At 35.3% G+C, this 24,897-nt stretch overlaps 2 protein-coding genes across 6 annotated transcripts; both read right to left on the reverse strand.

Moving 5' to 3' along the window:
- Positions 1 to 235: 235 nt before the first annotated feature.
- Positions 236 to 772, reverse strand: LOC127104531 (uncharacterized mitochondrial protein AtMg00810-like). The gene has a single exon (XM_051041715.1). It carries the CDS (start codon positions 770 to 772, stop codon positions 236 to 238), a length of 537 nt encoding a protein of 178 aa, XP_050897672.1.
- Positions 773 to 12,948: 12,176 nt separating this feature from the next.
- Positions 12,949 to 21,715, reverse strand: LOC127107980 (uncharacterized). Of its 5 annotated transcripts, none has more exons than XM_051045343.1 (13): positions 21,535 to 21,715; positions 20,734 to 20,853; positions 20,357 to 20,484; positions 19,969 to 20,122; positions 19,735 to 19,844; positions 19,090 to 19,173; positions 18,949 to 18,997; positions 18,771 to 18,862; positions 18,234 to 18,357; positions 17,966 to 18,045; positions 16,398 to 17,881; positions 14,156 to 14,269; positions 12,949 to 14,079 (listed from the first exon to the last, which is right to left on the reverse strand). In XM_051045343.1, the coding sequence occupies exons 2-13, from the start codon at positions 20,824 to 20,826 to the stop codon at positions 13,508 to 13,510; spliced, it is 3,084 nt and encodes a 1,027-aa protein (XP_050901300.1). In that variant the 5' UTR covers positions 20,827 to 20,853; positions 21,535 to 21,715; the 3' UTR covers positions 12,949 to 13,507. The 5 variants fall into 5 exon arrangements, with proteins under 5 accessions (XP_050901300.1, XP_050901299.1, XP_050901298.1 ...); XM_051045342.1 differs by having other exon boundaries at positions 17,966 to 18,048; XM_051045341.1 differs by having other exon boundaries at positions 18,234 to 18,363.
- Positions 21,716 to 24,897: the final 3,182 nt, after the last annotated feature.

The following is a 24,897-nucleotide window of genomic DNA, read 5'->3' on the forward strand; positions in this document are numbered from 1 at the left end:
CAATACTTATAGCAGCTTTGTTATCACATAGTAACTTCACAATAGGGTTCACATGAATTTTGATTTCATCTAGCATTCTCTTAAGCCATATTCCTTCACAAATGCATAGGGCCATAGCTCTAAATTCTGCTTTTGTACTACTCCTCGCCACTACAGATTGTTTCTTGCTTCTCCAAGTTAATAGGTTCCCCCACACAAATGAACAATAGGTTGTAGTTGATTTTCTGTCTGTGGATCACCCTATCCAATCTGAGTCTATATAAACTTCAACGCCCCTGTTTGAATTCTTCTTGAAGTGGAGACCTTGGCCTGGTGTGCCTTTGAGGTATTGGAGGATTCTATTCACCATTTTCATGTTAGACTCAGTTGGAGTTGACATGTAGCGACTAGCCAAGCTTACTGTGAACCCAACGTTGGGCCTAGTGTGAGATAGGTAGATTAGTTTCCCAATTATACTTTGATATCTATCTTTGTCGGATGGTGAAATTTCATCTTCTTTTCCTTTTATTTGTTCTATTAGTGTATTAGTTACCTTGCACCCAAGAATTCCAGTTTCTTGAAGTAAGTCAAGGGCGTATTTCCTTTGTGATACATAGATGCCATTCTTTGTTCGTGCAACTTCCATTCTTAAAAAATACTTAAGTTGTCCCAAGTCCTTAACTTCAAATTCCTTTTCCAAGAGTCCCTTTAAATGGTCAATTTGATCATAATCAATTCCTATAATAACGATGTCATCAACATAAACAATGAACAAAGCTACCTTTCCTTCCATGGAGTATTTAATAAACATAATGTGATCTTATTGGCATTGGTTGAACCCGTATATCTTGACAACTCGAGTCAATCTATCAAACCACGCCCTTGGAGACTGCTTGAGGCCATAAAGGGATTTTTGGAGCTTGCGCACCATATTTGTGGTGCTGGATGATTCAAGTGCAGGATGAATCTGCATATAAACTTCCTCTTCTATGTCACCATTTAAGAAGGCATTCTTGATGTCTAGTTGATGGAGTGGCCAATCTAAATTTGAAGCCAAAGAGAGGATAACTCTAACTGAGTTTAGTTTAGCCACCGATGCAAAAGTCTCTCCATAGTATACTCCATATGATTGAGTGAATCCCTTTGTTACAAGTCGAGCTTTATACCGATTTATACTCCCATCTGCATTATAATTCATGGAGAATATCCATTTTAATCCTATCGGCTTCTTCCCTGTAGGTAGGCTTGTGATCTCCCAAGTGCCATTCTTTATTAAGGCATGAACCTTTTTAGTTATAACTGCTGCCCATTCAGAATTTTAGAGTGCCTCATGGATGTTGCTTGGAATGTGTGTATTGTCAAGAGCTATTACAAAAGTTTTGTAACCCTGGGAAAATTTTCCATAAGATACAAATATTTCAATGGGATGTTTAATACATGATCTTACATTTTTTTCTCAAGGCAATAGGAATATCAATATCATCAACATTCACAGAGTTGGGAGCAGTATTACCCGAGAGAACACCATTTCCTAGGGTCTTGGAGGTTTCTTGGTTCTTCCTTGGAGTTGTGCAGGACTCTATTCCCTTCTCGCTCTTCCTGGAGTACACTTTCATGTTATTTCTTGGTGCAGTTTCTGTTGTAGGGGTTGTAGTTTCTACTGCAATATCCTATGCATTTTCTACTGCATTATCTTCTGCATTTTCTGACTTAATATCTTCTGGTCCACGAGTAGGTTCTTCATTTTCTGTTGCATTTTTATTTGGTTCAGGTGTAGGTTTTGATGCCTCTGCAGTGAGTTTGGGTTTAGTTAGATCAAGTTCCAAAATTTGGGATTCTATCACTTCAATTGGATATGTGTTCTCCCCCTGAATGCCAACTTTGGGGTAATATGGTTGATTCTCAAAAAAAGGTTACATCCATGGTGTGATAGAATTTTTTGTTTTGAGGTGAATAACATTTGTATCCCTTTTGGTGAGGAGAGTAGCCAAGGAATATGCATTTAATGGATTTCGGGTCAAGTTTACTGTGTTGGGGATCAAGATTATGGACAAAGGTTGTACATCCAAATATTTTCAAAGGAATATATGTAAGGATACGATTGGTTGGGTATAAGGTTTGGAGAGTGGAGTAGGGTGTATGAAAGTTAAGGATTAGGGAAGGCATTTTGTCTATAAGATAGGTTGCGATGAGGACAACTTCTCCCTAAAACTGATTAGGTACATTTGTAGCTAGCATGAGAGATCGGGTTACTTCTAGGAGGTGTCTATTATTTCTCTCGGCAACCCCGTTCTGCTTAGGTGTATCCACACATGAGATTTGGTGTATTATTCCATGTTGCTAAAAGTATGAGCTTAGTGCAGAATTATAGTACTCACAACCATTATCACTCCTAAGCATTCTAATAAATACGAATACTTCGACAATATTGTGATGATGGTGATGAGTAAAACTACTTAGGCAATAAAAGGTTAACATATATTAAAGAGAGAGATTGTAAAAGAAATGAAGCTAACTAACAACAAAGATGAACATTTGAAATAAAGAAGTATTTCTGGAAAAGATAAAGATAAATTGTATTACTTCAAAGTAACTGACAATGGTGTAAAACAAATGTATATTTCTTAATTTACGGTTCCTCTTCACACAGGTACTTGGTAAATTTTACAGACTCTGTACACACTTTGACACTGTGATCCTAACACTAAGACCTTCTATTTATACTAATCGAAATAATTGTTTCCAACGGCCTCTTAATCACGTCGAGACAAATGGCACTTTGCATGGATGCAACTATCCACTATGCTCCACGTGTACCTTCAGCAGTTTCAAATAAGAACAAAGTCCCCTCCTTTATTTGAATTTTTGAATCTCTAGTCAAAACCGTCTTCAAAACACTAAAAAATATTTCTAAGTCCTAACTGCACACTAGCCCTTCTCATCCAGGGACTTTCGACTAGAGCTCCCTAATATCAGATTCAGTCGAAAACATCTTCACATGGAATTTCCATTTTGTAACTTTAAAATGGGCGTCGAAATTAGGAGCTAACAAAAACATAGGATCCAAAATCAAAATTTGACTTGGTCCTAACAATATAAATAAACTTACCTAGTTCTATAGCAATATTGGAAGTGTGATTGGTTGGAACCCAATTAGCAGCTCCAATTCTGTGGAGAACAACATACTTGACACTCAAGACACTTGCTGACAATTTTTCTTTTCTTAGCAAGGCCAAGAAACTTGCTTAGTAGTAATCTCTCTGCATATGACATTGTCAGAGACTTCTATTTCAGCTTGTTCTTCTTCATTTCTGCCCAAGAACCTATTGATTATTTCAGAAGAAAAATCCACACATCATCCTCTGACATACACTTTCCTAAACTCCTTGCTCCTCTTGTTGTCACATTCCTTAGAGATGTTCATAATAAATTATTTGACAGTCATTTCATAGCACTTGCCAAAACCAGTTACAGATTTCATTAATCTAGCCTCTTAAATCAGACTCATCACCTCTTTGCATTCAAAAGCATCTTTCCCCAATTCCATTTCTAGAGCCAATCTTCTTTAATAAACAAATTTCCATTTTTCAACATTTTCCATGGAGTCAAAGGAAATGTTGTCAATTGGGACTTCGGGGATATTAGCTAGAATCTTCTTCCTATAGGCTTGCTTTCTGGAAGTAGAGATGATGTCCTGAACATTGTGTTCGACATCATGGTCACATTCACTAGGCTCGGAAGGAACTTCATTCCTTTTCATGGATTTCTTCTTAGACACAGGAGTAACAACCTTACTCCATCTTTCTGTAGGACCAACACTAGCTCTTTTCCTTATAGATTTGGAGGGTGTGATGGAGGATTCAATAGCTTAACCTTTTTTGTTCTTCAATATTTTAGATATACTTGGAGCCAGTCTATGACCGACGGGAACATCATCAAATTCCAGTTCCTCAATATTTACTATGTCAGTGGGTTGATCATTTTTCTTAATAGGGTTTTTATCTTTGTCATCCAGATCATCAGTCATTTCTTCAGACCTTTCTTTGTCTTTTGATTGCACAGGAGACATAGTAGGTACATTCACATCAGGTTTATCCATGGGGGTCTCATTATTGTTATCAGGTTGGGCTAAGGATATGGAGACATCTGGCACGACATTAGTCTTGGGGTCAATACCCAACACTTGGGAGATCAGTACACAAACGTTCTTATCTACGTCATATCTGCCTGCAACGATCATGTTGGATTTACTCAAGGTAGTTACAGATCTAAGTTTATTACTGGTTTCAGAGGCTTCAACATTTTCCATAACATTTGTCACAACAGGACAATCTTTAGACATGTCAACATTAGGTTCAACACTAATGGGATCGAGATACAGACTAGTCATAGACTGGGGTTTCTTTACTACATTAGGGGGTTCAGGAGCATTCATATTTCTAGCAGTCATGGAAAGAGAGGAAAAGGTACTTAATTTAGAGGGCTTTTCTTTCCTTGAATAAGAAGCTCTAGCCTTTCTCATAGGAGTTTCATGGACAGGAATATTCGAGATGGGAATAGCATCAATAATGACATCAGAGAGATCTATCTCAGCACCAATATTTTTAGGGTTTGATTGCTTTTTGGAGTGTTTTCTTAGAGTGGAGACAGAAGGTTGAGACATTTTAGAGATTTTCGATATGGACTATAGAGAGAAGGTGGAGAGATGACAGTTTCGAAGGGCAAGGTTGAGAGAGAGAGAATGCAGGAGGTAGCGTGAGAGTGGCTAGGATGCAACGTTGGAAAATTAAGGAAAAATTGTAATGATAGTCCTTGAGTTTTGTGCACCATTAAGTGGAGGGAAGGGAAATTTTGATTTCTATATCTCCACTTTAGTAATTGCTATAATTCTTCAAGCATGCAAATACCCAATTCGCCCCTTAATTTTTCGAACTGATTTGCATCTAAAGCTTTAGTAAAAATATCTGTCAGTTGCTTCTTAGTGGTTACATGCCCAAGAGTAACAATTTTGTTTTCCACCAGATCCCTAATGAATTGATTACGGATATCAATATGCTTAGTTCTGTTGTGCTGAATGGGGTTCTTGGAAATTTTAATAGCACTTAGGTTGTCACGGTACAATGTCATGACATCTTGTTGGACATTGTATTCTTCTAACTTTTGTTTCATCCAAATTAATTGAGAGCAACTACTTCCTGCTACAATATATTCAACCTCGGTCGTAGATAAGGATACATTATTTTGCTTTTTACTGAACCAAGATATAAGATTATTTCCCAAGAAGAAACATCCTCCATAAGTTATATTTCTGTCATCAGCACTGCCTGCCTAGTCTGCATCACAGTATCTTGTAAGCAGGGAGTTTTCATTATGAGAATATAACATTCCATAGTCACTAGTTCCATTGATGTACTTCGGGATCCTTTTCACTTGAGTAATATGACTCATTTTGGTTCGGGCTGATATCTAGCACACACTCCTGCTGCAAATGTAATGTCAGGTCTGCTAGTTGTAAGATACAGCATACTACCAATCATACTCCTGTATAGACTTTGATCTACATTTACACTTTTTTCATATTTAGTTAGTTTCAAGTGAGTTGGTGCAGGTGTTCTTTTATGACTAGCATTTTCCATGCCAAACTTCTTCAATATTCTCTTGGCATACTTTCTTTGAGAGATGAAGATAGTGTCAACCATTTGTTTGACTTGGAGCCCAAGAAAGTATGTCAGTTCTTCAAAACGACTCATTTCAAATTCAGATTGCATATTCCTGACAAAATGTTGTACCATCTGGTTCGACATCCCTCCAAACACAATGTCATCAACATATATTTGGGATATCATGAGCTTACCATGTTCTTCTTTAACAAACAATGTCTTGTTTATTCCTCCTTTCCTGTATGCATTGTTAACAAGGTACTCAGTGATCCTTCATACCAGGCCCTAGGTGCTTGCTTTAGTCCATATAGAGATTTTCTTAGTTTGTAAACATGATCTGGAAAGTTGGGATCTATGAACCCCTTGGGTTGTTCAACATAGACTTCTTAATTCAAGTACCCGTTTAAGAAGGCATTTTTCATATCCATTTGAAATAGCTTGAACTTAAGTAAACAAGTCACTCCTAACAGTAGTCTTATTGACTCAAGGCGAGCAACAGGGGCAAAGATCTCATCAAAATCAACCCCTTCAATTTGAGTGTATCCTTGAGCAACAAGTATGGCCTTGTTTCTAGTTACAATCTCTTTTTCATCAGATTTGTTCTTGTAAATCCATTTTGTGCCAATAACATTCATTTATTTTGGCCTAGGAACTAAGTCTCATGCCTCATTTCTTATAAACTGACCTAATTCTTCTTGCATAACATTGATCCAAAATTCATCAGTCAAGGCTTCCTTCACATTTTTAGATTCAACCTTAGAGACAAACCCATAATATTTTCAAATCGATGAGAACATATGTGTTTGCTTATGAGGTATTCGTGTATGTTTATGATGTATGTTGATTATGTAACATTATTATTTACTCTTTCTCTCACAATCTTCACCACCGTCTTCCATTAAAATTTCATCTTCATGTTTGTTTTTTAAGTAAGGTTTGGATTCTTAGTTTCTCAAAGTAATATGTGATTTTTATGTATGGATGGTGGTGAAGCATTTTCTAAAACAAATACACTTATGCGTGTGTATACACCTATGCAAGTGCACGCGTGCATTTTATGTATGTGATTATCATTATCATGTTCTTATTTCATGAACATCAATTAGTATAAACAAGGGTTACAAGGGCATTATCTCTCTCAAGAACAAGAACTGAACATCAATTTTCATATATTACAATTTCGGTGCAAGAGTTAAACAAAGTGAGCTCATGACCGAGTGGCAAAGGTGCATGCATTTTAACCAAAGGATGTGGGTTTGAATCCCACAAGTTGCAAAATTTTATTTTGTTAAATTTGTCATTGCTACATGGACTAATAAAAAATAATTGTATAAGCCATAAATATTTCCATGTGTGCGTTGTTAGCCAAGTCAGCTTTTTTTAGCAAAATTCTAACCACAGGGACTAACGGCAACACAAAAGTGGGGTATAGGGACTCAGACAAAAAAAAGATATTCGCTAACTTACAGGGACCAAAAGACGATTTAAAGCAAAAAATAATAATAAATTCTAAAAACATCCACATCCATTACATCCATTTTGATTCTTTAAATGTGTCAAACTAATATTTTAATTTAGACTTAAATAGTCTTTTGGTCCCTTTAAGTTTGTGTGTTTTTTATTTTCGTCCCTGTATCTTTTTTTCTTGAAAACAATTCCTAAATGTAAAATCCTTTTGGTTTTAGTCCTTAAAGTTAAATCCGCGGAAACCTGCAGATTTTAATTTTTCGGACTAAAAGCAAATGAAATTCAACATATAAGAACTTTATCCAGAAAAAAAAAAAGATACAGGGACGAAAGACAAAAATACACCAATTCATAGGGAACAAGAGACTATTTAAGCCTTCAATTTGCTTATTCCCCTAATGTTTCCGGTTGCATCAATAAATGAAAATAACCAACCACAAACAAAATTGTTGCTCCTAGTCATTCATGACAAGTTCCCGGTTGGTTATGTTAGTTCGACAGCTAGTAATAAAATCATAAACATCGAAATGCATACCAAACGTAGAAAAAAAGGTGTGTTCGTATATGCCTACAAAAAATAGATTTTATTTTTATTGAAAAATTTTTAAAATGCAAAACTTAAACTAAAATCGTCTGATTATCAGAGTTTCTTGATTGCGTGAAGGAAGAATTGGAAAATCTTAATCCAAAACTAACATGTCTAAGTTTTTAGCATAATATAAAAATAAACTATTAGTTCCAAGTGTGCAAGTGTTATTAGAGTTTGATAAAGAGGGCATATTAGAATAGAATAGAGTTTATTATTAACTGAATTCTCAACTAAATTTATACAAGAGAGAGTTCTATTTATAATAAGCATTGCATAACTGCCAAATCATCATAACAAACTCAGAGTTTGTTACACATATCTCAGTTCAGCATAACTGACCGAGACCTATTATCTAGTTTATTTCCATCTCAACATAACTGACTTGAGCCTATTCTCATATTAATACATTACACTCTAATATTTTCCCCTCAAATGTTGATGTTTATTGAGGTAAGACACTTTCTTTGTTGGAGTGTGGTTTTGTCTATCAGCTTGAGACTATCTCTGAGAGTGAGAAACCTGAGTGCTGACAGAGGTTTTGTTAGAATATTTTCATTCTACAAATTAGATGGGATGTGCTTGAGAGAGAAATTTTTGTTGAGAATTTTTCCCTGAGAATAAATATGTCCAACTCCATGTGCTTAATTTTAGCATGAAGTATAGGTTTGTGGGACAAGGCCATGGTGATGAGATTGTCACAGTAGAGAGTATGAGCTAAAGTTGTAACTTGTAATTCTGAGAGTAGTGATTGAAACCAGAGAACATCAGACGCAGTGTTGGCCAGACTCATGTATTCTGCTTCAGTGCTAGATCTGGCTACTATGATTTATTTCTTTGACCACCAAGAAACTAGATCTGGTCCAAGATAGATGCAGAATTTGGATGTGGGTTTTATGTCATCAGGGTCTGAGCCCCAGTTAGCATTAGAAAAGTTTGTGATGGAAATAGGTTGTAGAGGTTAGCTGATTGGAACTATAAGCCATGATGTATGGCACCTCTGAGGTATCTCAGTATCCTTTTGACAACCACCCAGTAACTCTGCATAGGTTGAGCCAGAAACTGGCAAGCTTTATTCATAGAGAAATTGATCTCTTGTCTGGTAATGGTAGCATATTGTAAATCTCTTATCACTGACCTGTAATAAGTAGGGTCTGAAAGATAGTCTGGCCCCTGTCTAGTGAGCTTTAGATTGGACATCGTATGAGTAGGGAGACTCTTAGCCTCACTCATATTTGTTTTGGCCAATAGACCCCTAATTTACTTAGTCTGAGACAAAAATAGACCCCCTTGAGGAGTTTAAGAAACTTCAATGCCTAAAAAATAGTTAAGAGTGCCAAGTTGCTTTAGGGAGAACTGAGCATTGAGCTTAGTAACTAGGCTTTGAATATGGCTAGGAGAGTTCCCAGTGACAATAATAACATCCACATATACTAACATGAAGATAGTATATGTGGGTATGGTCAATGTAAACAGTGAGAGATCACACTTGCTAGTAGTGAAACCAAACTGATGTAATGCAGTATAGAGCCTTTCAAACTAGGCCATTGGTGCCTACTTTAGCCCGTAAATAGCCTTGTTAAGCTTGCAGACAAGGGTAGAACCAGGTTGAACAAACCTTGGGGGTTGTTGCATATAAACCTCTTCCGTCAAAATGTCATTTAAGAAGGAATTATTGACATCAAGTTGGGTGATTTGCCACTATCTGGATAGAGCTAAGGTTAAAACAATCCTGACTATGACTGGCTGGACCACTAGTAAGAAAGTTTCCTAAAAGTCAAAACCTTGAACTTGGTGGAATCTTTTGACCACAAGTTTGGATTTGTATTTCAGAATGGAACCATCGGGATTTTATTTGATTCTAAAGACTCATTTGCATCCAATGGCTCTTCTGTTTGGAGGGAGAGCGGTGAGGGTTCAGGTGTTGTTGGTTAGAAGTGTAACATGTTCAGCTTTCATGGCTTCAAGCCATTTAGAATGCTTGAGGGCTATTTTATAGGATGTTGGTTCAATTTCAGTCAAAAGAAGAGTATGGTAAAGTCTAGGTTGCACAATGCCATTTTTGGCCCTTGTGATCATAGGATGAGAATTTTAGGGATAAAGGTGAGGTGTAAGTGGTTGTTCTGAAGAAAAAGCAGATAATGAGGGGCTTGAGGATGAATTTGCGTTTGAGGGAAGAAGGGTAGTATGTGATAAATGAGTCACATGAGTGGAAGATGAAATAACAGGAGATTGATGTAGGAATGAATTATGAGAGGTAGTGGGTGAGTCTTACTGGAGAGGAGTGGTAAGTGTCAAGGTATTGTGTTTTGAGGGATGAAGTTCAGTATTGAAAGGTTGGGAAGAACCTGGATAGGATGAGAGAGGAGCTAGGACAGAAATCTGATTAAGGGATGTGGAAGGTGTTGGAGACTTGGGGAATAAAGATGTGTATGAAAACATGATTTCATTGAAGATGACGTCCTTAGAGATATAGATCTTGTCATCAAGTAACAGACACTTGTAACCCTTGTGGTGTGCAGAATACCCTAGAAATAAGCATTCCTTTGTGTGATAGGAAAATTTGTGAGGGCTATAGGGCATGAGGTGTGGGTAACAGGCACATCCAAAAACATTGAGAAATTTGTAGTCAGGTTCAGATTGGTATAGAGTGTTGTAAGGAGGCCGCATAGCTAAGGCAGTAGTCTGCATTCTATTGATGAGGTTGGTTGCTATTGGAAAAGCATGATCCCATAATTTATAATTTTAGAGGTAGGGATGCATGAGGCAAAAGTGTGAGCCATTTCCACAACATGTTTGTGATTTCTTTCTACAGACTCATTTTTTTGATGATGGGTGTGAAGGTATGTAAGTATGTGTATAATGCCTTGTGTGGAAAGTAATGAAGTGAGAGGTTGGAATTCACCTCCTCCATCAATTTGAACTGTCTTGACCTGATAGTTAAACTGAGTTGTGACATATGTCATAAAGGTAGTGAATGTGGAGGTCACTTCAGATTTTTTTAAGCAAGAATATCCAGGTGTACTTTGTGAAAGCATCCACACATATAAGTAAGTATTTGAAACCAGCAGTTGAAATCATGGATGGATGACCCCAAACATCAGCGAATATAAGTTCAAATGAAGCATGATATTGAGTAGTAAAGTGAGTAGATGGTAATCTATGAACTTTGTCCAAGCAGCAAGCAACGCAAAAATCTAATTTGAATTGATGGGGAATAGGAATATTACATCTAGGTAAAACAGTCTAGAGGGCCTCATGATGAGGGTGCCCCAGCCTGTTGTGCCATTGAGCATACAAAGAAGGACCCATAGCAGTGGTATTTTGAATTGTACAAGAATTCAAAGTTGCTGAATGTAAATTGCCACTAATTAGTGTGTGCATACAAGGTGATATACTAGTAGAGTAAGAGGGGGCCTTGAGATTGTTAAATGAGTATAGTCCATCATTTCTAATGGATCCTTGTAATAGCACTTTAGATGTAGCCTGGGATTTTACAAGACAGAAATTAGGGTGAAATTCAAAATATACTTTATTATCTCATGCAAATTGACTCACTGATATAAGATTCTTAGTGATCTTAGGTATCAATAACAAGTTATTCAATGTGAGTGTGACATGTGATTTGTGTGTAGATGGAAATGAAGTGTTTCCAATTGAAGTGATAGACAGACCATGACCATTACCAAGCATGACTTGGTCGGTGCTTGAGGTAGAGATTATGTCAATGAAGTGATCTGCAGAGTTGGTAACATGATGTGTGGCGCCTGAGTCTACATACAACTGAGAATTTGCAGCTTGACTTAAGCATATGTCTGAACCTGCTAGATACACTTGAAGTTGTTTACCGACAATCAAATGAGTTGTAAGCCTAGGTATGAAGCCAGGTGCAGGAACATGCCATTAAGAAGGGGACATCCATTTTTATGGCATTTGTGGTGATACACCTGCAAAATACCAGGGATCCTGAAAGTTGGATGCAGGCTGAAGTAGTATGATTGGATTGTGCCACTAATTAGGTCTAGTAAGCGTGACAGATAGTCAGTAGTAGCAGGCCTTAGCATCATGTCCAATTTTAGCACATATTTGGCCTTGCACTTTTAACCTACCACCATTACGACCAGCGCCTCTAGAGATTCGACCACCGTGATTGCCATCAAATGAGGTGGAGCATCCGAACAAGATAGTTATGGCATAGAGTCAGAAATAGTTGAAGACAGCGATTCTTGAGCTTGAGGAATCGTACCTTGCGTGAGATTGACGGAGACTAAATCATGAGATACCGCATGTGTCGATCGATCCAAATGCGCTTCAAGAGAGAGAAATGTGGTTTCCGCGACGATAATTTCACATGATTCATCACGATATTGGATGATTGAAGCAAAAGCTTGATACTCCAATGGCAATCCTTCGACAAGAGTCTCAAGTTGATCTCGATGCGAGACTGGATCTCCGATTGATTCGAGAATGTCCATGATATATTGGATTCGCCCTAAGTACGGAGCAAATGTACGATCACCTTTCTCCATGCTTTGCAGTTCGTAACGTAGTTGTCGCGATCTCATGTAGATCTGAGTTCGTTGGAACTGATCAATGGTTGTCCAGGTGAAAAGGAGAGAATCTTGAAGCCATTGTAGATAAGCTAGATTTTCAATATCAAAGCCACGATCGGCCATTGAGAGATAACGCAGAGGAATCATCAAATTAACCAAGTGACGATGCAGTTTGTGAATTCAAAAAATTCCTTCAACTTGTTGCTTCCATTAAAGGAGGCTTTGGTTCTCGAGTTTGATACTGATTTGCTAAACATTTTGAACACATTCTTCTGTTGAAACTGCTGCATTTTTCAGAGAAATAGTGACACTCACGAAAGAATTGTTTTCCAATGACAATTGTGAATCATCTGCAGCTGAAGAAGGCATGGCGTGATGGATCAAAGGCTCATAATACCATATTAGACTTTAATAAAGAGAGCATATTAGAGAATAATAGAGTTTACTATTAATTGAATTCTCAACAGAATTTATACAAGAGTTCTAATTATAATAAGCATTGAATAACTGCCAGCTGTTATGACTCAAAGTTTGTTACACAAATCTCAGTTTGTAGTCTACTGCCAACTCAGCATAACTAACTTGAGCCTTCTCATATTACGACATTGCACATAATAAGTGTTTCTAACCACATGCACGTTTCTTGTTGAGCAATCAATTTGATCTACTTCACCCCACAAGAATATTTATACCAAAAATAAAATTACAGTAATAAAGGAGATTGTTAAAATTGATTCTGAATCCAACAAGTTTTCATGCTCTGTACTTTGAAGGAAAACACTCGACTTAGATCTACCTGCTAAATTGATCATGTTAGCATTTACAGTTGATATCTTAAAACCCCAAAACAGCTCACCTGCAAATCCAGAACTACAAATGAAAGAGGGGCAAATGAGTGCACCATTTCAGAAAAGTGAACAACAATTTCATTTTTTCAACATATCAAAGATAGCCTAGTACAAAAACAATTTAAAAAATGTAACATTTTTTCCATTCTCGTTTTGGCACCAGGTAGGTTAACACTCTTTTATGTGCATGCAAAGTGAGCAATGCCATATAAGCCAATAAAACCAAGAAAACATTGGAAGTTCACTAATTACCAACTGCAGCCATAAATTACACTTCCTGGGATCATCATTCGATAGCACAATATACCAGTCATGAGTGAGTTCCACCGTCCACAGCTAAGCAAAAAAATTGTCTGTCCATTTCTGCATAGTTTGACCATTTCCGACAGTAAACCCAACGTAGCAACCAAAAAGTCACATGCCAAAAGTTCTGTTGTAGATATCCCCAGAATTTGGCATCCGAAATTTTGAATCATCGTATCCTGGGTAAAACTTGTTAAATCCAAGTCTTTCATTCCTCAAAAGTTCGGCAACACCCAGACCGTTCCCACTCTGCACCTCATTCCACCCATTCCATTGGCCATTAGAAAAGACTGCATTTGTAGACTGCTGCATAGACAGCTGAGGGAAAGGGGCTAGGTTACTGACTTGAGATTGGTCTAACCTTGAAGAAATACCATATGAATCACCAAGTTGAGAATAACTATTCCCAATTTCAGAAAATCTATGGTTTTGCTGCTGTGTGAGAGATCTTTGCATCAGGAACTGAAGTCTGGCTTCATTGTCGAAGTAATTTAATTGTGGATTGAAATTTGATTGCATGTCCAATGATTGGCTGTTTTGCGCACCTTGAAGTCTCCCCTTGCCAACAACTGCCAGAATAGCTGGATCCATAAATTCTATGTCGCCCGTGCCACCAATACTTCCAGCTGAGAATGTCTGATGTGAATTTCTCAAAAAAGGAGAATGATCAAGTAAGGAATTACCTGTCAAAAGTTTAACAGTTGTATTAGACCAACATAAGAAAAACATGTGAAAATTATAAAAGAAACCAAAACTAACCAGATAGGGAGTCAAGAGTCTGCTCTGATCTCTCATGTGAAGAAAAACCAGGAGGTGGGAGCCTGCTTGGAATTGAAAAACCTGGTGGAGCTGAAACTTGTGCTCTTGAAATAGCTGTTGTTAATCATAGCAAAATCAAGGTCGTCAGATGAACTGAGACAACTGGAAATGAAATAACACAGCATATATGGAAGGCAAACATGTTAGCCAGAAGAAAGCAGTTTAACCATTGTTAAAACCTTGAACAGAATCAATAAGGCAACAGCTTCAGTACTTGAAGTCAATATGCTAATTTAACAGATTGGCAAATAGTTCAATACAAAACCACACAATTCAATCTAATTACACAGTACATACATCAGCAGCTGTAACTCAGCAGATCAAAACTTAAACTCTTCAATGTAAACAATATAGAGATAGAGATTTTATACAGAAGCAAGATCAGTTTATAAATTCACTTCTATAGAAAACCTTTTACTAGTTAGTAACTTGATTCTTCTAAAGCTTCGCGATGGCTTTTAAACTTTGGAAAATGTTAACAAGCCAGGCAGGCTACAATTCATAACATTCTCATTTATGTGACACTAATTTCATTTCACTGTTGAATTTTACTACCCGACAATCAGTTCAATACAACAGTGTGGTAAAGTTTTCCTAAAAGTCAAGGTATTTTTTTATCACAAATCACAATCAAATCATTGCTTCATTTCATCCACCCTACTTGGATCCTGGTTGGTATATCCCTTTATCTCTCCATTGTTTTATATGATGGACCCAAGGTACTTGAAATGTAAAACTTTTGGTGTGAATGTTCTTCAGTTATTACCTCTATATATTAGAATCTGTATGTCCTTTGCTAAACTTAGATTCTATATATTCTGTTTTACTTCTACCTGGGAAAAACTTAAAAAAAAACGTGTTTCCTTTTGTGTTTCTAGCTTTTCATTTATCCCGACTTATTTCTACTAAAACAACATCAGAAGAAGAAAAAAATGCGTCGTCTAGAACCAACATAAGAAATTCGGAAGTTAAACCTTAGTGCACAACTATAGCTATAGTTATTATGGAATAATCTTCTATAAACCCTAAACCCATCTTGTGTTCTTTCTTGCACTAGTTCCTTGATTGCTACTGGTACATAAGCAATCTGAACAGTTTTCTTCACTAAAGGCTAAATTAAACATTTTATAGACTTCTCTAGGTATTATCATTTCTTTCCTACTTCAATGAAACCCATGTGCATGTCTCTTCAAATCCTCTAATCTTCATCAACTTTTGTAGCACGCATTATGTATATAGCTAGCATGTCAACTCTATGGCATTAAATCAAACTGATTTCAGTGACGAGTTCCTCATTTTATTCTCTACTCAATCACTCTATGGCATTATGTATATAGCTAGCATGTCAAACTCTATGGCATTAAATCAAACTGATTTCTGTGACGAGTTTCTCATTTTATTCTCTACTCAATCACTCTATGGCATTATGTATATAACTAGTGACTAGTTTCTCATTTTATTCTCTACTCAATCACTCTATCAAAACTTCTTAGTATGACTTAAAATTGATTCCTCTATAATTTCTGAAGTTTCGCCTTTATTCTTAAAGATCATCCATCCAATTTGGCATATTCTTAGAGCTTCTAATTGTGAGACTTCTGCCTTTCTCTCCTAACCTTCTCCATTCCTGAATAGGTAAATTTTCTAGTCTGATAGTCTTACCATTATTCATTTTCTTCAACACTTCTTTTTCACATTAAATGCTTAAATTTTTCAATAGTTGATTAGTCTGTTTGTGATCAGAATAATGATGACCTTCAATAAACATGGAGTAACCTTTCCATGTTCCATCTTTCCTTGATGTCTTGCTTTGTATAGTATACTTTTCCCTCTTCATCCTTCATGAACTTCATCTAGTTCAAGTATTTTCTTTTACCTCTTTCTCTTCATTACGATCTAAGGGTTTGTACTATATTCAGATAATAAACATTCCAATACATTCAGCAACAGGAATTCAAAATTTGCAGTATAATCTCAATTTTAAAATCATCAATGAATTAAATGAGTACAAATAATAAAAAACCAAAATCTGGATAAAAATTATAACAATGTCGCACAGAAGAAATTTTCTAAAGATTTTACTCAACCCTTAGGCAGGCACTGCACAAAAGCAATTAGTGAGATGTCAATAATATATAATTAAAGCTACTGTAACAAGTTCAAGAATGCCTGGAACACTCACCAGAAAGCTTATTGGAAGAAGCTATTGAATGGGCATTGCTTATATTTTCAGCTTCCTCAAAGTTACTGGTAGGAAAGCCATTTGCAATACCCAACTTTTCCATATAAAAGTCTCTTTCTGCCAGACTCTGATTGAGTGCGTGGCTCTTAGGCTGTTGCTGGCTGAAAGCATAAGACGGATGCACATCAAAAGTTTGAATTTCAGATTCTTCCTGCCTTGCAAAAGAGAACCTTGACTGGTTATTATTTTGAACTTTCCAAGAACTAGATTTTTTTAAAGGACCGGGTTGGCTATCAGTATTGTCACTCAACAATTTCACTATATTATGAGGTGATGTTATGGAGTCATCCCAGGGATCAAAATCAATGGACAGGATATTTGAGATTATACTACTTTCGCCCTTATCAATTGCCACGTCACACCCAGTATTAACTGCATCACCAACCAACCTTCCAATGCTTTGCCTGTTTCTTTCATCATGAAGCAAACCATTAGAGGTGCCACTGATCAATTTCTCAGGATAGCCATTACATAGCATGCTAGACGAATGTAAAATAGATTCATCCCGAACTCTATCATCAGAATATAGAGAATCAGCATTTCCAGCAGTACAAGGTTCGCCATGCGGCATTAGACAAGGGCTAGAAAGTTTTGATACATTAAGGAAATTTGTTGCCTTAGGCAAATAAGAACGACAAACTTCTGGATCCTTGAGTCTTTGATTATCAAAAGATGTTACATCATCTTCGATATCAGCTGTATCTGATACTAGTTGAGATTGAGAGTTCAATATCCCTCCACACTGTTCCTTTGGACTAAAAATCCCACTATCTGATGTGGAAGTTTTACCAACCACATTTGTTATTGGGTCTTTAAATCTGTCAACGTCATATTGTGATCCTTCTTGAATTCGAGGAGATTTAGTCAAGACGTGATCAGTAGGCCGGCTACTAGGTTTGGTCATACCATAGTTTTCAATTGAGGTACTTCTACCAATGTTAATTGAGGAGAACTCACTGGACAAATTCCGAATCACTTCATTGGTAGCAGGCACTGCTTCCTCGGGACCAGAGTTAAAAGAATGTCCATTAATGTTATTAGAATTTAATGTGTTTGCTGTACAGTTGCCTCGATCATTATCTTGTGACAATGGTCGAGAAGACAGCTCACTCTTCAAATTGACAGGTGCAGCAGAAACAGCACAAGCTGAAATTTTTTCACTTGCACTGGCCAGACTGTCCATGTTATATTGTTTAATAGGTTTTGGTAATTCACTTTTCACCCTAGGTAATGTATTACGACTCCCATCACTTGATGGTGGCCTCCTTGAACCATCACCCTGTGCTGCAGAAGCCTGAATTGTTCCCGTAACAGCAGTAGAAAAGGCAAGCGTGCTATTAACTGTATCAGGCTTTGGCTTGGATAAAACAGATGGGTGCGATAGACCTCCAACAGGGGACTGACAACTTGTAGCCTGTGTACCCCTGGCACACATAAACATTGGAACCATAACTTCTTCAGATAAGTTTAATATTCAAGGCCAAATACAAAATTATAATGATAAGTACCATGCAGTACTAGTGGGAAGAGGTACATGTCTCCCATTGATTCCATTTGGAGGCGAACTTCGCACTGTGTAGACAGAGTTCTGCTGCATAATTAAAATCAAATGTCAGTTTCATTGTATTCTCAGCTGACAAAGGCAAAAAAAAAAACATTACGTTATGCTGGAAGAATAGCTATTAAAGATCAAGATTCAAATGAGAACTCAATCAAGACAGAAGAAATTTAAAGCCAAAACTAGAGGGACTGTAGGAACATGCAAAAAAGACTTACAGTTGGAGCACTTTTAATAATGGGCCTTTCTGTCGAATTATCTGTGCAATCATCCAGAGGAGGAGGTAATACATTCCCCGACCGCCGTTGCATATTAGTTGTGGCACCAGTAATTTGTTGAACTCTACTTCTTCAAAATAACAAGAAAATTAGGTATATTTATTTGGCACTACATTCAGTTCAAGCAATTATAACAAGCAAATCAGAAAGCATAATCTGAAACACGGATTAGAACACGATTTGATTAATGTAAAGTGATTTCATCAAAACTAAGAGCAAATGTTTCTCATCACAATGCAAGTGAAGCAACCTTCTTCATCTTATTTAGTTAAACAGCTGAATTGAAACTAATGTAAAATGATTTTATCAAAACTCAGAGCACATGTTTCTAATCACAATGCAAGTAAAGCAACCTTCTTCATCTTATTTAGTTAAACAGCTCAATTGAAACAATCACAAACACCTATATTTTCAGCCAGAAAGATTTTATATAACTGAATCATAGCAACTCTCATAACAAAATTATAAGAATATTACCTAGTGTAAGCTGATATTATTTCATCTTTTGTAAAGCTATCTTCTTGAGAGCCAACCTCATGCAGATATAGACAATCAGGGTTTATGCAAGGCTGGTCATGGAGATTACTACTCAGTTAAAAGCATAACCAGCAAAGGCACAATTTAAAAATCTCTGAAGAATTACTAATTTCCATACCGAATTTCGGAGCCATGCATGACAATATTTTGTGGTTCCAAAACAAGCCCTGAGATGTACAAGCCAAAAACAAACAAAAAATAATAATAAGAAAGACTATGGACATGAGTAAGACATGTAAAAAAAAACAGTTATTTTTACCTTAAAGGTTTACCCTCCAAAACAAATCCATGTACATTTTGAATACACCGAATTGCTTCCTCTTCCTTTAAATAAGTAATATATCTGAGACAAAACCTTGATTAGAAACTGTAACATTGATATAAATTACAAAATGAAAGTCAAGCAAGCTGAAATAGCACTGCAGCAAAGAGTAAGCTCGCACTACATACAGAAATAGCATTTTTCCTTCATTTATAACTAACGGAGTTAAAAATGTATTTGAAGTGTTTTTGCTGGTCATAAGCTTCCTTCCTTCCCAAAAGCTATATAAACAGACTCCTAACTATTCATTCATAACTAACGGAGTTAAAAATGTATTTGAAGTGTTTTTGCTGGTCATAAGCTTCTTTCCTTTCCAAAAGCTATATAAACAGACTCCTAACTATTCATTTATAACTAACGGAGTTAAAAACGCATTTGAAGTGTTTTTGCTGGTCATAAGCTTCCTTCCTTCCCAAAAGCTATATAAACAGACTCCTAACTATCTAATCTATCTCAATGACAACAAAATGAAACAGTAAAAGAAGTCGTCTATTTACAGTAGCAACCAATATGGCCAACTAACAGAAAACGATGGTGCCAAAAGGGAAACAGCTATGCAAAAAACTTAAAGAATGTGCTTACACACTGCAAGTATCATTAGGAAACTGTTGAATGACACCAGCTGCCGTCCGCGACATTGACACTTTTAAGACCTTCCCATACTGACCAAAATACTCTCGCTTCTGGAGAAGCTGCAAAAATGACAATATGATTAAGGATTCTTTAAGAAAGACAAAGCTAACAATTCAACGGGAAAAGGAGGTAAACACAGAAACATTCAAATAATCCAAGAGCAGAGAAGGTAAAAAAAATTACATCTTCATCGGCCAGATCCAGAGGCAATCCAACTATGTAAACAAGGTTTCGCTGAATCACTCGCACACTACTGAGCTGCTTCCGTCCATCAGAAGATTTAGATTTTGCTTTCTGGTTCTTCACCTTTTTCTCCATATTTATTTCATTCAGCAATCTACAACATATATATACATGCATATTGACACATTAAGAGAAATACACTATAAAAATGTCTGTTGGTTTAAACAGTCTACATTGGCCTTTGTATAAATACTTTGAAAAGTAAAGAAATCTAACAAATAAAAAGATCAAAAACTTATATTTTGCTTTCGTAGCACTTCAAACATAAAAGTTTTAGCAATTTTTTAACATTTCCAAGCCAATATAAATATACTGTTAACAGAATGACCTTTCACACTTTGACGCCGTCCCAACAATCTTTTCCTTATCATAAGGAGAACGACAAGCAGGGCATCGCCCATCGGTATCATCCTTCTCAGCCATGTCCATTATGTGGTGCCAACACCAGACACAGATCTGCAATTCATCATAATGAATCACATAAAGACAAACAAAACATCGACAACAGCACCTACATGACTATCATGAAAAGAAATCGAAATAAACTTGAGAACGGTTAAAAGGATCATCATTCAATAAAACCAAAGAACAAGTGACACTTGAATATTAACATTAGTATTATACAACCAAAAAAAGGTTTTTTTCAACTAGAAATTATACTAAAACCTCCAAATAATTAGCTACTCCACATAGATAGAATCAAACCTCATAACCACATCGACAAGGTTTCAATTGCTGATCTGTCAAATCCATCTCTTCTGCGCAGAGAGGACAAGTCCTTTCTCCTTCGTCACTCATGATTTCCGTTAACAAAAACTGGGAATACTAACAAAACAATAATGTCAAAAACATTTACACTAATCATAAACAATATGCATCATACACTTCAGCCTGAATCACCTTTAAAATTGCAGAAAAATCACAAATCCAGTTTTAACTCAATATTTTGCCCTAAAAATCATGTTTGATAAAAATAAAACGCAATAAACAGTGAAAATCATCACCAGCAACTCATACAGCAAATTCACAATAAAGTTCAAATTCTCTAAATCGTTTAACATCAACTTTCAATATCCAAGATAAACTAACGCAGTAGAAAAAGCTAAATTTCTATCTTAAATGCAGCCGAAGGTATATTTCAATTACAAATCCAGATAATACCCGAACTCAAGACCAGTCTTCCCAGTCTTGCAACATTTGATTGATAAACAAAAACATCAAATCTATTACAAAAATTTCAAATATGCATTGAAACACGGCAAACCTAAGGCGCCACATATCAAACTACACAACCAATCAGAACCAAAATATATATCAAATAATTAAAAAATTGGCAATCAATCAAAAGAATCAAAACCGATTACGCAAGAATAACCAGACAGAAATATCTAGAGATTAAGCGGAAAATAAAATCGATGACGTGAAAAGCAGACATAAATTCGGAATCAAATTAGGGATCGAAGAATAAAAGAAATTAGGGTTACAAATTGAGAGTCGAAGACTAACAGTGTTGAGATCGAGACGAAACTGTGAGGAGGAGATTGTTTGAGGAGAGAAGCGCACGATAACACACGAAGAGAGAGTGCAGAGGGGTAAAGAGGGGCAGAGAAAAATCACAGGGTGGCTTTTAAAAGAGAGAGAGGGTGCTGTTTGGATGATGGTGTTTTCGGGTTTTGGATCTTTCCTCCCTCTTTTTTTTATGCAAAGGAGAATTTAGTAAATAGCCTCGAATGTTTAGTTAATTACGAATATTGCCCCATTAACTTTTTTTTATTCTAATTTTCTAACTCTCTCTCCCTTCTGCTTTGTCGAGCAACCCAACTGGTTCTGACTAGTGTTTTAGTTCTCTGAATTACACGTATGCCTTGCTCCAACGCATGTGGAGCTTCAGATGTTTGACACGTGGCTTTAAGTTCGATCCTACGAATGTACTTTTTTTAGGCCAAAAATTGACTATGCTAAAAAAAATTAATTAATAAAGATAAATTGACAAAAATATATTTTTTTCTTTAAATTATTTATATTTTTAATATGTACATTACATAAATACAACAATTATTTTAAAATGAAAAGGTGAATAAATTAATTTTAAAAGTCAAATGTTTTTATCTACATTATTTGAATTGAATTTCAAATTATTTTTTTAAAATAAAATCAAATAAATTTAATTACATATATATAATATTTCTTAATAAACTATAGATTTAAATTTTAGATTTAATTATTTTGTTATTAGTATCATAACAAAATAAATTTTGATGATAACTAAAATATTATGCTAGAACATTGGTATCGTGGTTTTTAACCAAATAAATTGATAAAAATCTTAGTAAAATAATTTGTTCTTGAGATGTTACTTTAGTGATAAGATATTAATCTTTCAACATCAATAATGAAATTTAAATCCACTTAAAAACGATTGTGAAATTGTTGTTGATGTCACTTTAATTATATATACAAAAATAAAATAACAAATAAATAAAAACTCCTTCCCACTTTAAAAAATAAAATAAAAGAAAGAAGCTAATCATATATTAAAATGTATAAGATTGCACATGATGACATTGATTGGTTAGGAAATCTTTTACTAGCACATGATGACATGAATACTTATTTTGTATTTTATATTTTCTTAATTTGAAAATTGGTTTGAATACTTATCATTATTAGTTATATGATCATTTTATCTTTATTTTTTTAGTCAAATTGCATTATCTAAACAAACAATTTATATGATAAATTTTAAAAATATATTATATTATTAGGCCAAATAAAAAAAAGTGTGAATATATTTATATTTAAATATTAATAGAAAATGGAGTATTAAATAAAAGAAACATTTCAAACAAAGCTGAATAAATAAATATGAATATTCTATTTATATATATATATATATATATATATATATATATATATATATATATATATATATATATATATATATATATATATATATATATATATATATATATATATATAAGCAATAACATGATTTGAAATATGTATTGAATTTATTTGAGATCAAATGTTTATCAATATGCCGATCACAAATTTAGAAAAGATATTAAACTACTATATAATAACATGATTTGAAATATGTATTGAATGTATATGTATTAAATGTTATTTATTTTATGTTATTACTTTTAATATTATTGGTATCAGATGTATATAGTCACTTTTATATTATATGTATTTATATATACAAAATGTTATTTTCTTTCATACTATCGATATCACATTTGAGATGGAGTGGCTTTTTCTATAAAAATAAATATTAATTGTTATTTATTTTTATTATATGAAAATATTATTGATATTTAATTTGAGATACAAATATTTAAATTAGAATATTAGATAGGTCTAAATAAACCTATACTTATTTGTCGGTATATTTCAAATGAAACATATCGTTAAAAGAAGGGGACAAGAACATCCATTTTTTCATAACTCCTTGAAAGAGAGATATTGGAGAAATATTTTTAATTTGGTGGATGCGGCAGGGAGTAGAGCGGAGGATGTGAAGGAGACCAAGAATTTTGTTAATAGCCATTTTGAAGCTTTATTCAAGGAGTTTTGCTACAACATACCAGTTGTTTATGGCATAAAGTTTAATGAACTTAATGATTCGGATAGACAGTTTTTCGAAATGGAGTTTTTTTAGGAAGAAATCAAAGAAGCTATATGAAGTTATGATGGTGATAAAAGTGTTGGTCCTTATGGTTTTAGCTTCAAGTTTTTAAAGAAAGGATGGGAATCCCTAAAAGAGGATGTCATTCTGTTTGTCCAGGATTTCCATATCAAGGCAAAATTAACTAAGGCGTCAACTACTTCTTTTTGGCCTCATTCCCAAGGTGCAGAACCCTCAATGTATTTCGGAATATATACATATTTATTTAGTTGGGTGTTTGTACAAGATTCTGGCGAAACTTTTGGCCGCAAGGCTGAAATCAGTCGTTGGGAAGCTAATTTCGATCAAACAATCAGCTTTCATACCTGGTTGAAATATAATGGATGGAGTTTTGATGGTTGGTGAAGCATTGGATCTAGCTAAGCGAGATAAGAGGATTTGTTTGATCCTTAAGGTTGATTACGAGAAAGCTTATGACAATGTGTGTTGGAATTACTTGAGGTTTTTACTTGGTAAGATGGGTTTTGGTGTGAGGTGGATAAAGTGGATGGAGGCTTGTGTGTTTAATAGCTATATGTCGGTGTTGGTGAATGGGAGCGTTACGGATGACTTTAAGGTGGACATAGGGTTGCAGCAATGAGACCTGTTGTCTCATTTTCTTTTTGTAATGGTCATGGAGGGATTAACTTCAATGATGGATAAAGTTGTGGTAATAGGGGGAATATAATGGTTTAAAGATCAATGATGAGGCTTCCATTTATATTTTTCAATTTGTCGATGATACCATTATTATGGGGGATGGGAGTAGTGATAATCTTTGGAGTATTAAGGCCATTTTAAGAGGCTTTGAGATGATATCTGATTTGAGTGTGAACTTCTGTAAAAGTAGTATCTATGGCACAATTGTTAGCGACTGGTTGGTAGAGGTTGCCTCAAACTTCATTTTTTGCAGGACAAAAGTAATTCCTTTCAAATTTCTGGGAATTTGGGTGGGGAACAACCGTATGAGATTAAAGTTATGGAAATAATTGATTAACATTATCAAAACTAGATTAACATCTTGGAATGGGAGGTTTCTTTCGTTGGGAGGAAGAGTTGTGCTGGATCAATTTGGTTATGAATTCACTCCCCATTTACACTTTATCTTTTTACAAGGCGTCGTCTAAAGTCTTGAAAGAGATTCATAGTATTTTGAACAAATTTATGTGGTGCGGTTTAGAGGATAAGAAACCTATTCA

This window comes from Lathyrus oleraceus, chromosome 7 (genome assembly GCF_024323335.1).
Source record: "Lathyrus oleraceus cultivar Zhongwan6 chromosome 7, CAAS_Psat_ZW6_1.0, whole genome shotgun sequence".
Classification (NCBI taxonomy): Eukaryota; Viridiplantae; Streptophyta; class Magnoliopsida; order Fabales; family Fabaceae; genus Lathyrus; species Lathyrus oleraceus.